This window comes from Botrytis sinoallii, assembly GCF_014898435.1.
Source record: "Botrytis sinoallii strain Bc 23 chromosome Unknown BSIN_002, whole genome shotgun sequence".
Classification (NCBI taxonomy): domain Eukaryota; kingdom Fungi; phylum Ascomycota; class Leotiomycetes; order Helotiales; family Sclerotiniaceae; genus Botrytis; species Botrytis sinoallii.
The window spans coordinates 981,974-995,726 of NW_024066029.1; the positions used below are offsets into that span (position 1 = coordinate 981,974).

Below are 13,753 nucleotides of genomic sequence, written 5' to 3' on the forward strand. Positions count from 1 at the left end.
AGTACTTTTCAGTCAAATGCATTCAAGTAACACCAACTCCCATGATTTCCCCACTAATATCTTTTTACGATACGAAACCTATATGTTCTTACTAACTTTCCATTTTCCATCCGCCCCATCACCCCCCAAATGCACCCAGAGACCGCCCATGAAAGAAACATTGGCTCCGCATAAAACATGATAAATGCCTCTACCTAAAAATTCTCATAATGAAACGTGTCAACTGTCTGCATCTCCTATAAATAAACCTCTACCACCAATATCCACACGTATTCACACCCTTTATCATGCTATCCATCCTTGTCTAATATGCAATTAATATCTATCACCACCACGAGCAGGTTTATTCTTTCCCTCAGCAACAGCTTGAAGAATCAACTCCTTAGCCTTCTCAATGCCCTCTTCACTACCAACAACCTCAATTGGATCAGTTCCCTGTCCACGAGGAACAGTGACGTCGCAGCCAGTGGCCTTACGAATACTGTTAACCTTGCTGCCATTCTTACCAACAATTGATCCATACAAGCTAGGATCAACAAGAGTAAGGTGTCCAACAAAGTTGTTTTTCGATGCTTGTTCAATGGCTTGAGCTAAGATGGACTTAGCTTGCGCAATATTTTCGGTGGAGCCACGCAAAACCCATGGAATGTCACCAGTCTCCCCAGATTCAGACTTGTTAAAGACGAACCATTCCTCAACGTCATCAGTTGTATCCTTTTCATCAGTGATCAAAGCATCCTTAGCGCTGGCTCCTGATGGTGGTGTGGCTCTTGCTGGCATTTTAGCGCCTGCATGATCAACTGTGACTTGGAGATCATTTCGCAACTTTCGGAAAAATTGGCCATTGTTCGAAATGTCGTGATGAAGCTTTCGTGGAACTTGGACAGTTTCACCTTCTTGGCCTTTAACAAGTTCAAGAATATGGGCCTTTGCCTTTTCGACATCAGCAGGAAGGCCAGTGACGGTGATTCCAGTTTGACCACTACCCTGTCTAGGGATATCGATCGAGACTTTGAAATTCTTCTCCATACCCTTTTTCGTCTCACCACCAGCACCGATCAAAGGACGATGCTTGTCAGTTGGAACATCCACAGTTTCAGTTGTTTGGCTGTCTCGTTCCTCAACAATCTTTTGAATGGCAGAAACAATGTTATCAACAAGCTGTCGGCTACCTTCAACCTTGATAGCATTGCCCTCAGATTCGGCCTTGGGGAATTGCACAACCCGAGCGAGCTCTCGGCGGTCACCAGATCCACCGGCATTGACAATGATGGCATGGATGTTTGCGCCTCCAGCGCCGATCAAAGCTCTATGATGCTTCTTGTCGACGTCCAAAGTCTCGGTGACTGTCGAATCGAAAACACTCTTCTTTTCCTCGATCAATTTCTTTGCCTTTGCGACTTGAGATGCAGTTCCCTTGATCTGAATCTCAACTCGTCCTGATGCGTCAGCACTGTCGCGAGAGTTTGGAACATCAATCTTGGCTCCAGTCAACTGTCTCAATTCTTCCATGCCAGCTCCACGTTGACCGATAAGGGAAGGAATCTGGCTTTGCTGAACACTGACAGTAGCGCTGTGGGAATTATCTTGGAGATATTGAAACAAAGAGAGGATTTCATCTCGGGCTTCATCAGCTCCCTTCTTGGGTCCCTTGATAGAGACTTCGTCTGGGGCTTGTTGACGTCGAGAACTTTGTTGACCAGCATCATTTTCAGCATGCTCTTCATCTGTAGGCCGACCCGAGCGTGGGAAATGAATTTGGACCTTGTAGCGAGTTTGCAATCTGTTGATCTGGGTTCCCTTGGCACCAATGAGCTCAGGGTGGAACTTGGGGTCGATCTTCAGGGTGTACGTGGTCTCGTCAGCCCATTGTCTGCCAAGAGCCGAGATATGAGATTTGGCAGCATCTGCTTTGGCCTTGGGTCCCTTCACTTCGACTTGGCCATCCTTGAGTTGAATGTCGACGTCGAACTTTTCACGCAACTCGTTCACGTACGAGCCTCCCTTACCAATGAGCTGGTTTGCATGCTTTTGAGGGAAGTCAAAAGAAAGTGTGTAACCACGCTCTTTTTCTTCCTCAATCGCCTGTGCGACAAATTCTCTGACCTTGACAGCCAACTTCTCCACAGTAGGTCTAGGTCCTTGAAGCGTGACAATAGTGCCGTTAGCAACAACGCGAGTAGGAATTTGGAAGGCCTTGTTTTCAGCGGTGATGAACTTCTTGAGTTTATCGTGGTAACTATGGTTGTCAGCATTCAATCAAATTAAACATTGTTTCAAAGACTTACATTCTTGGAACATCGATCGATTCGCTGGTAATCTCTGCTTGAGAACTAATGACATCAAGAATGTGCTTGCGAGCATCTGCTAAACCACGTTTGAATTCTGCGATATCATTTTTTGAAGGTTGACTACGAGGAATACTGTATTCCGGTTCTCTTCCAGCAGGTCCTTCGAAAACAAGGAGTACATCGCCGTTCGGCCCATCTGGCAACACGACGTGCACGCCATAATCATTCTTGACCCTTGGTGAGATATCTTGTTCAAGGTGCTTATGATAAAATGAGTTTACTGGGATGTTTGCCATACGTGAGTGAGGGTGAGCATCCATTATGTTCATCAATTGTCCCTGTACTTCAAACAAGGCATCCGTTTCCTCGGAGAAGATCTCCCAGATCGAGCCACTGCCAACATTTGGTGTGTAAATACGAGCATTGTGAAGTCTCTCGAGTTTTTCAAGCTCACTGCGCTGGCGCAGATATCGTGCAAGGTTGAAAGCATGCGCTTTGCTGTCTGGTGCTCCAGTGAAATGTTGACTAATATCAATATTGGCAGATTGCGATTTAGTCGATAGCCTTCTGGCTTCCCGCACAGCTTCCTGAATCTTGTCAACAGGGCCAACGACTGTGATGGTGTTATCTTGTTCGTATTTGTCTGGCACAAATAGGGCACATCCAGTTCTGGCAAAAAAGTCCTCTCCTGGATTACCTTGTTCACCAATAATAGATTGATGGCGACCCTTGCTGATTCCTCTCACTTCCTGGCGAGTGAGCTCTTCGTGCAACTGCTTGGCCCGACGCTCAATCTCCGCGCGTGCTGCTAGAACGGCAGCACGGTCACCATTAAGAGTAATGCAATTGTCAGCAGCAGCTGGAACGAAATCTGGGCCTTCAGGACCATGAGGGGGGGTTCGCCAGATGTAATTAGACGGGATTTCCAACTCGGACAAGTTGTGGGTATTTCTCAAGGAATCGGCATGAGTGTCATGGGGACCAGCAATGAAGCGGTAGAATTCCGATGGGATACCACGCAGCTTGGTCTTGGTTGTGCCTGCTTTCTCTCCCACAATTTTCTCGATTGCCTTCTTAGCTTCTGCGACCGCGACTGCATTGCCCACAATAGTGACATCTACTGTAGCATCTTCTTCATCGTCGACAGGGCCAGCCTTGTTGTCTTTGGGCATTTGAATTCTAGCACCAGTAGCTTCTTGCAACTCCTTAATCTTTGAACCTTGTTTTCCAATGATGAAGGCTCGTGCTTTGCTGGGGATAGTGACGTGGATTTCTTGCTGATGAGAGGGTTAGATTAAATAAAGGCAAAGAGTAACGATCAGCTTACCTTTGCACCAATTTGTTCCATCAAAGCCTTGATACCAGTACGAGAAGCTGCAGGAGGGCCATAAGCTGTGAAGGTCATCTTACCTTCCAGACCAGTTGTTTGAGTAATGTTAGATCTATACTTCTTGTTGATCTCTCTCAAGATTTCTGGCAAAGGCTTCTTCAACTGATCGCGCTTGAGAATATGATCTTTGGCTAATTCAATTCTTTCTTGATGTTGTTGACCTGGTTGGTTGACCTTTGGTCGATTGACAGAAGACAATGGGGTTGCTGCGCCTGAGATGGGAGTAGAAGCTCGGGATGCTCCATTGGTTGGAGTTCCATTGGCATTGGCTGGCGATTTTCCGCCGCCCCAAATACCTTGAGCTTGAGGCTTAGGTTGGGAAGTGGCTCCGAGAGCTGGGAATAACTCGTGAGATTGTGTATCAATTGAGGGCTCCTTGCGGACATCCTCCTTCTGTTTTCCTGCAGCTTTTGTGGACACAGTGGGGATCCATCCTGGAGCGGTAGAGTCTCCATTGGCGTCCTCGAGCACGCTGGTAGAGGTAGGTTGTTCACCATGCTTCAAATCTTCTTCATCGGGGACTTCCTCAATACTGGGTTGATGTTCATGATCGTGTTGTTGCATGAGCTTCTGAGCCCGAGTGAGTTCAGGCCCATTGCCGTTAGCTTCGGCATGGCCATTTGGCACAGCAGTATCGACGGCAGACATGGTTGGAATGATTTAATGTTAAGATTGTAGAATATGGACGAGGTTGAGGTTGAAATCGAGTAGGAATTCTATGACATGGCAAGTACATTAGTATATGACGCAGTGAATAGTATGCTTCCCACAACAATCACAATCGAACAGAAATCAGAACCTACCTGAAGAATTGCTGAGGGATTGAGGGCAGGGTGAACGCAGATCAATTGAACCGGGAAGATAAGGACAAGTAAGGCCACGCAGACAAATTATGGGAGAATGAGCTCCAGGGTCTAGAAGACTGGCATAAGGGGCGATGCAGTAACAATGTGGGAAGGTCTGTAGAAATTGATGAAATGCAGAGCTCTTCTAGATTGAATAGGCTCTGTAAGTACAAGTTTCTTCTGTTTTCTGAAAATGTTATGTGCAACGACGTTGAAAGTTGTCAAGATGTAGAAAGTTGTACCGTGGGTGGAACGTATTATGGAACTTTCTTGAACACTTAATCAGAAGCTTGGGCGATAAAGTGAACCTGGTAAGCGAACCCCGATCTAGCCAAGTTGTCTTGGCATCCCGTGACCTTGCAAGGCCTCGAGTCCTCGAGTTATCCGAAGGAACATTGAATGAGTGAATGAAGCTGTTATCAAAATCTGCTTTTGAATTCCCACTGGTTCGGGTCAATGACATCAAACTCTGAAAATCATATGAAAGTCTTCTGTCCCTAGTTTATGAAGGAATCAACTAACAACGATCACAAAGAAACTTCAAATCCGTACTAAATCATAAAAGCTTGCATGTTGGATTCTAGTATTGCACTGAATTCACCAGGTTTAGCAATAAGGAATACATAAATATGACCTAGCAATGGTGTTGGTTCTACTCAATCGTCCCCACTGGTTTCCAATGCCAATGCAATTGAGGGGTATATCCACATACAAATTTCCTCTCCGCATACGATTGATGTATGAGACTAGATCAGACAACACTCGAAAGGGCCGACGATGATGCACCTGATGCTTTTGAGAAGGTAAAGCTGGAGTGGCTTCATCATGGAGAGAGCACTTGGGTATACATACATGTACTTACATGATATTCGAATGGGCAAGTAAAGTACCCTGAGACTCGAAGATATCTGCCAAGGCGAGAGCTTCTTGATGAATTTCTGTGCCAAGTGGCTATGCTTCATTCCTGTCTTGAGGAGAGGATTTTGAGTTCTGAGCGTTCCTTCTATGGTTTGTCACATAGTTGAATGGACATGGACTTCGAGTCCAGTTAGAAATTCGATTGAGGATCACCCCTCCTGTTGTGTAGCAGATGTGGTGTTTCGAAGTTTCTCGGAGTCAGCCCACCCACCTGCTCCAGGTAACATGTTACCACTTCATACAGAACAGTACAAGAGGTCCGCTGCACTATTGTATATCATGAGCAGGTACTATACAACATTGTAACGGTGCTTTCCTTTTGTCTATTTTGAAGTTACAGAACAGATAATGGTTACTTCGGCAACCAGGAGTATGACCCCACTATCTCAAGAGCGGGCGTAGATGAAGCTATCTCGTTTGAGATTTCGGGGATAAGAGAACGATTTGTATCAAGACTCAGTTGAAAGTTGCATTCAAAGGATAAGAATGATTCGGGCTGGTTGTAGAGAAAAGTGATAGTATGCTGTACCAGTATAATTGCATACAACGGCTGAGGATATCTCCTTATGTAGAAGCGAGAAAGATCCCGATGAATGATAAAAAAAAAATTGGCGATTGTAGATTGTTGTACCACATCGTGACTTTGAAATTTGAATCTATGAGTAAGGATAAGGAGGTGAAAGATCCTTGCTCTCGGAATCAGGGATACAGCTTCATATGTCTTTTCCCGGTGGTATCTGTTAACTTCATTCTTCTTAGTCCTATGATAATATTGTCACTATCGCTCAGGTGGGGAGGAAAATACGATGATCTTCAAGGGATCAAAAATCTAGAAGCCGGAAGCATGAAAGCTATGGGGGTTTTGATTCATTGCACCAACGGGGTTCAACAGTTTCCTACTGGGGACTTATTATCAGTTACGTACTTTGTACACTAATGAATATGAAGTTGTGGTATCGGATGTTGACAACCTCTGTAGGCATTTTGTCCGAACAAACCGTGGAACAAAGTGATGGTGTGGGTTGTTCTTTGGGGTGAGCTACGAGATAGCATCGCTGGGAAATACATGTGTAAATTAGTAGATAGACAGTCTCGAGACAGTTTAGATAGGGAATACAAGTGACGAAAGAAAATTCAATATAGAAGGATTAACCAACGAATTCATTCTGATTCGGCCAGCCAACGAGCGAAGTTCTAGATGAATAGCAATCAGGCAAGCAAGTAGGCAAGCAAGTAAGTAACACCTTTTGGAGAGTAGTAACAGTAACCTACTATAAGAAGCCATTCAGGGTCTTTGCATGAACCTTAGAAGGCGTTCAAGTACAAATATGATTGTTTGCAAGATAATTGGACAAGTAATGTCGTTGAAAGATAGTATATAGATCACTAGACATGCCAGTGAGAAAATGGGCTGCAGAGTTTTGGTAGGGCAACTTGATCAAACGCCGTGGCTTAAAGACCTTCAAATACAAATCATTACCTTTCTAGGTGTGATTACCTCCCTATTAAATACGTACTGTCGATGTACATTAGTGTCATGTCATGTATATGTTGTGGTAGTGAGGCTTATTTGAAAAGCTGTACGAAAAATGGAGCGACTCACTGGCAGTAATTACTGGCATTGGCATTAGTTAGTAGGTACCTAGGTAGGTAGGCTATTCGTAGGAGAAAACGGAATTGACCACTGGCGAAAGCCTTCCACGATCCAAAGGTTCGATTTCAATTCAGATAATGAAAAGTTTCAGCAGATGGTATGATGTATGATAACTGAAGGCTATCCAAAGGTTTGTTTGGCATTATTAAGTCTCATAAATTTATTTGTGGTTGATTTATTATAAGATTTATTGAGCTGATCAATTTAGACATCTATTTCTCCAACATAGGCAGAGAATGGGAGGTGGTATCAGAGAAAGAGATGGTGGTAGATACGACATCATCCCTTGGTAGATAGATAGATATGTGCAATAGTTTTGGTCATGAATATAGTACTTAGATATCGCTCGTCCATGAGTACCTACTACATAGCAAGTATGTCGATATAAAAAGTCGTTACAATGCCAATATCTCTGCCCTTCCTCTCTCTTCTCTCTCGTCCTAATCGTCTCCAAAATTGATTCACGTTCTGGTGTATGGGGGTTGAATGCCATCCATTGATTGATATACTCCAGACTCCTTCTTACCCTCACCCGGCTACCTCCCCTCCTTATATTCCATCTACCAGAATTCATTCAACCTATCCTATTCTTTCATTAAAAACCTGACTCAAATTACTCCATCTTTATATTACTTCTTCCCATTCCTTTCCTTCTAGAACCCATGGATCATTCCTTTCCCAAGATTTCATCACGATTCCAATTTACAAGCCAATTTCTGACCCCGTCATCCTCGCTCTATACCCAGTCACATCGGTTAAACTGACAGCGCCGACAGCGAAAAGGGTCGAAAAAAGGTCGGGCAGTGGAGAAAATCGAAAGTCTTTTCCGAATCCAAGTTCAAGTCCTTCAAAGTCAACAGGGAATGTAATCAAGGAATTTTAATCCTCTTGGTACCTTCCCTACCTTCCCTACCTTCCCTACTTTCCCTACCAGCCGAGCGGCCTACCCAGGACCTAGTACGGTCTGTACCTAGGTAGGAATCGGAATTATTGAAGGTTTTGTCTCCTGCCACACATTGGCACATCGCTCATCGCTCATCGCTGAGTCTCGGTCTGGCAACTACCGCCGTTGAAGCCACCGTATCATACACGGATCATTGGGCTCAAAGATTTCATAGATTCCAAAGATCGATAAAAAAGGTATTGAGAATTGGGGCAGAGAAGAGATGTCCATCGTCAGTTACCCTTTTGGAGAGGATCACAGTAATTCATTCATTCATCCGAGGAATGAAAATTACCATCAATCATTTTATATCGTATCAAATCAGATACCACATACATACACATCCACATCCACATCCACATACAACAAACATATCAGCAGCAGCACCACTCGTTCATATCATATTATACCTATCTAATCTATCATCCTCACTCATCCCATACCCCTCCCAGTCCCTCCCCTCTTTTTGAATAATCTCCCTCCCCTTCAATACCTACCTACCTAGTCCCCTCCTGTCCTCCTGTCCTCCTGTCCTCCTGCCCTCCTACCCACCTAGGTATCGCATTCATCACAAGCAACTGAAGAACCCAAGAATCTCTCGTGCGTCCCAAGCCACTCAAGAAGTCAAGAATCCCCCGTCATAGATTGATTCACCTCCATTCATCTCACAAAGATATTATTGTGGCCGCCAATTTTATCTACGAACCACCCTCCGATCATATATAGTGTTTTGGCTGCACTGTTCAACGAGTAGACACTCCGTACCCATACAGATTCTCTGGTAATTCCCGCCCGCTACCAAATAACAACAAGAACCATTACCTTGCCCTCTTCCCCCTTCATTGAGCGAAAATTGGGCTACACTCCCTCCCAGTACTACTTTCCTGTACCAATATTTATTTGACTTACACAAAGGAGATACAGAACAGACAGTGAACCCCGTCACTCGTTACCCTGTACCAATTTGATATTGCATGCAGATTTCATTTTTTGATTGGCTCAAGTGTCACGGCAATTTACGAAACACTCATCCTCCACTCAAAGCGGCGGACCTCCCAAAGTTCAAACGAAGGTCTGAGCAGTGACCAAAGATATGGATCGGGAAATCAAAACAACCAGCCGCAGGTTAACTAAGTTAACTAAAAGGCCACCACCATCCAAAGCTATAGCTTCATTCGAGGCAAGACAAACCGACAGCTCATCTTTTTCCTTCCACACTTCTTTACGAAGTCAGCGTAGCTCTGGAAGCTTACAGCGAGCCCCATCGGCACCTTCTTACCCCAGATCTTACTACGCTCCAGGTCATACCCGAAAACTTACCTCTCCCCATCCCGCATCCAGTAATTCGTCTCTGGAGCATCAATATTCAAACACCTCTCCAGTATTGGCCGGCTCAGAATTCGTGCTTCAGCCCATGGGCATGGGAGGAGCGAATGATAATCGCCGTTCCATTCCATCGCGACCAATAAGTGAGAAGAGTTCCGAAGACTTTATCGGTGCTCCCTTTGATAGTTCTGGTTTATTTAGTCACATCGATTCAACAAAGTCTTCTAGTACCCCAAATACCTTGCGGCGACCGCCACCACCACAGTTATCGCATACGAGTCCGGCATATATGCTAAGTCCACAGTTACGGCAATTCGCAAGTTTTACCGCAGGCGATAAGATGAGCGAAAAAGCCCCTCCACGCGTGGGTGAAAACCAGCTCATCAGTCCCAAGAGATACTCGGATGAGACCAAGGAGCCTAAATCTGGAATGCTAAGAAAAAAATCGGGCTTCTCTGGTTTCATGAGCAGCATAGGTGTTGGCTCACCTAGAGGGGTCAAGATCTCCGCACCTGAGAATCCTGTACATGTTACTCACGTTGGATACGATAACACAACTGGTCAGTTTACTGTAAGTACAATTAATGACGAATTGCCCCGCCCCAAAGGATTCTTCCGTATCTGACAAATTCTTAGGGGTTGCCGAAAGAATGGCAGCGAATGATCAACGAAAGTGGAATCACGAAAAAGGAACAAGAGCAGCATCCGCAAACAATTGTCGATATCGTCGGTTTCTATAAAGAGAACACGGATAAAGGTGGTGAAGAGATATTTGACAAATTTGATCATGCAAAGGTACCAGAGATGACGATGGCGCGCACTGCGCCGGCGCCATTGCCATTGTCCCCGAGCTTCAATACCCCGAATTATGGTTCAATGACACCGATGATGAGTCCTCCAGCTAGTCCTCGATTTCCCTCAAATAACGAGATGAATTTCGAGAACCCAAGATCCCCGCCTCCAATTCCGCGCGGAACTCAAGGTGTGGGTTCTCAGCCCAAGCCTGAGCTCAACGGGCTCGTTCCCAACAGGCCAGCCCCTAGGCCACCTATGTCGATGCAAGGGCCTACTCGAGTTGCACCACCGCCACCTGCCGCTGGTAAAGATTCTGGAATTGGAATGACCCGTCAAAGTGATGATTTACCGGCATTGGCATACGTCCCTCCAACTGTACAGGACAATGGCCCCATGCTTCCAGAAGAACACAGGTCAAGATCGAGATCAAATTCAAAAGTAAACGGCACACCACCATATGCAACTCCAGTACCAGCATCTCCACAGGTTTACCAACAACAGATTTTGCACCATCAAGAGCAGGCAATGCAACAGGCTCAACAGGCAATGAGCCGATCGATCAGCGTCAAGAAGCCCACTCAGCAAGCCACCCCGCCTACTCCTCAAGGTCAATTCCCAGCGAATGGTGTTTCACACCCAAGCCAACAAGCTAGACAAGTACCAGGTCCACGTCCCAGGCAACGAGCACGACAAAGCACTGGTTTTGATATCGTCACCAGGTTAAAGCAAATTTGCACAGAGGGTGACCCTCGCGATATCTACAGGGAGCTCACTAAGATTGGACAAGGTGCATCTGGTGGTGTCTACACTGGTTATGAACGAGGGACAAATCAATTGGTAGCCATCAAACAGATGAATCTCGAACAACAGCCAAAGAAAGATTTGATCATCAACGAAATTCTTGTAATGAAAGACAGCTCTCATCCGAATATAGTCAATTTTATTGATAGTTTTTTGGTTACTGGAGAACTTTGGGTAATTATGGAATACATGGAGGGTGGAAGTTTGACGGATGTTGTTACTTTCAATATTATGTCAGAAGGTCAAATTGCGGCAGTTTGTCGGGAGACTTTGAAGGGTTTACAACATCTGCATTCCAAAGGAGTCATTCATCGTGATATTAAGTCGGATAACATTCTGTTGTCTATGGACGGGAACATTAAACTCAGTAAGTTTGCTACCTTCCGAATATGTAACACTAATCCTAACATCTCTTGCAGCTGATTTCGGCTTCTGTGCCCAAATTAACGAGGCTCACAATAAACGTACTACCATGGTTGGTACACCATACTGGATGGCACCCGAAGTTGTCACACGCAAAGAATATGGACGCAAAGTTGATATCTGGTCTCTTGGTATTATGGCGATTGAAATGATTGAAGGAGAGCCTCCCTACCTCACCGAATCACCCCTGAGAGCTTTATACTTAATCGCAACGAATGGCACTCCTGCTATCAAGAACGAACAGGAATTGAGCGTTGTCTTCCGGGATTTCCTTTACTTTGCTCTTAAGGTCGACCCAGAAAAGCGAGCTAGTGCTCATGATTTGTTAAGGGTAAATACTTTCCTTCACCACATCAATATTGACCGAGGCTAATAAATCATCTTTTGTAGCACGATTTCATGAAACAATGCACAGACCTCATACAATTGGCACCTTTAGTACGATCTGCACGCAATGCCCGAGCACAAGAAAAGGCTCAGAAGGCACTATCATGATCTTCACAAAGTTGAATCATGAACGAATAATGAACTCAAAACATGATGTTGGCGCCGCAATCTTTGCATGGAGCAAAGAAATTGGCTTTATTCTCTTGGCGTTTTGGGTGAACATGGCAAGAAATGACCTTTTCTGCTGGTCGCATATGTTTGCTTTCGTTGATAGAGCACATGGAACCATTATATCACCTCTACTTTGGAATACATGTTCTTCTTTGAATTTGGGGGCTTTTCATAGATTAATGCACACACCTGGATATATGGTGTGCAAAGCAAAGCACAGCAAGAATTTCTGAATCGTTGAGCGCTTTTTGACCGCATCATATGTCAGCATTTGCAGCAAGCAAAGGTTGGTATTTGCGAATTGCGACCTTTGGCTATTTTGTTCTTCTATATTTTGAGCCATAGCACAACCCTTCTTTTTTTCAATTTACTTTTTTCTCTTCTCTCAGGTTAGGTGGAGATGGAAAAACTTCTTTACATATATGAGATGTAGGGCTCTCCGTGGAGGAGATTGGGAGGATTTGGTATCACTATTGGATTTGATAAGGATATCATGGAACACATTAGAAGAGTTGATGGGCGGTCGATGAATGGTTGGCGAATATATGATATCCTGATTGACTTCAAAAAATTTGCTTTTTCGCCTTTTACCCTTTATGTTTGGAGGATTGGATAGGCAATTAGAAGTTGAGGGTGATGGAACGGGATAGGGCATTTGTATTAATGATGGAGCCTTGTTCGGCCCCCCTCGCGGACTTTTTTTTTCTCTTGAGTGTTGGTTGGGGTGGGTTTTCTTCTTTAGGGTGGCATTTTGAGTGGGTGATATGGAAGGGTGGCGATGAGATTTAACTTTGGGGAGGGGAGAATGGATTAGATGTTGAATGAGTACAGTTGATAGTAGTTCAAAACGAAGAGGGATTTCACTTCATTTTCGTCTGATTTATTGGCTGATGTGTAGATGTGTGAATATGATGTGATTAATTGTCTTGATGAGAGGTAAGAAGGGCAAATGCAAGTGCTTTGCTTCTGTCTGTGTATTATTCCCTTTTCGTATCGTTTGCGGAAGTGTCGATAGGACTCGAGAATGCAATGAATGATGTGAAGAATCGCTATTGTACAGAACAGAGTAGCTTTCGAGTTGGAGGATTCGATAGTTTGTTCAAATACCTAGGTATATAGTAGTTGAATTAATGATAGATGATAATAGATTATAATAGATTATTATAACAAATTCCTATATAAAGCAATTAGATGAAATATTCAGCTTTTTTGAGATGATTTGTTTTATTTTGGAAATGGGAAATTTTGAAATGTTTTTGGATTTTGGATTTTGGATTTTGGATTTTGGATTTTGGATTTTGGATTTTGGATTTTGGATTTTGGATTGCTTTTATGATGTTTTTATGATGTTTGAAAGCTTGTGTTGTTTTTGGGGGGGGGGGGGGGGGGGGGGTATTGTTTGGTCTTGGGATTGGGAAAGGGAAAGGGAAGAAGATGTGGTGAGGGTGGAGGTTTGGAAAACTGGATGATTTGATGGTTTGATAAAGGGTAGGTTAATGGTGTATGTAGTTTTGTAGTGGTTATAGTTTTGTGGTGGTTGTAGTTGTGGTTTGGTTGTGAGTATAGGTGTGTTGTTCGGATTTGTGAGGCGCTTTTGGTTTTGAGGGAAGAGTTGGGGGCTGTGGTATGGTTGTGGTGGGGAGAAAGGTTGAGAGAATGGGGGGTAGGTACTAGGTAGCTTTTGTATTGCGTAAGTGCAGTGTGGAAGTTTTGGATGGGGGGAGGGGGGATGGAGGGATGGAGGGATTCGAGGGATTGGTGTTGTGGGTATGAATGGAATGCTGATGTGAAAGGAGTGAGGGTGGGACT

The 13,753-nt window shown here is 44.4% G+C and overlaps 2 protein-coding genes across 2 annotated transcripts; one reads left to right on the top strand and one right to left on the bottom strand.

Annotated features, from left to right (window-relative positions):
* EAF02_001460 (uncharacterized protein) lies at positions 1-4,741 on the bottom strand. Its single transcript, XM_038897508.1, has 4 exons — positions 4,485-4,741; positions 3,619-4,397; positions 2,289-3,568; positions 1-2,239 (listed from the first exon to the last, which is right to left on the bottom strand). The coding sequence occupies exons 2-4, from the start codon at positions 4,327-4,329 to the stop codon at positions 316-318; spliced, it is 3,915 nt and encodes a 1,304-aa protein (XP_038762483.1). The 5' UTR covers positions 4,330-4,397; positions 4,485-4,741; the 3' UTR covers positions 1-315.
* A 4,393-nt stretch (positions 4,742-9,134) lies between these two features.
* EAF02_001461 (uncharacterized protein) lies at positions 9,135-11,881 on the top strand (the record flags this gene model as incomplete). The annotated part of the gene is made up of 4 exons (XM_038897509.1): positions 9,135-9,938; positions 10,004-11,330; positions 11,383-11,717; positions 11,777-11,881. The coding sequence occupies 4 exons, from the start codon at positions 9,135-9,137 to the stop codon at positions 11,879-11,881; spliced, it is 2,571 nt and encodes an 856-aa protein (XP_038762484.1).
* Between the last annotated feature and the right edge of the window lie 1,872 nt (positions 11,882-13,753).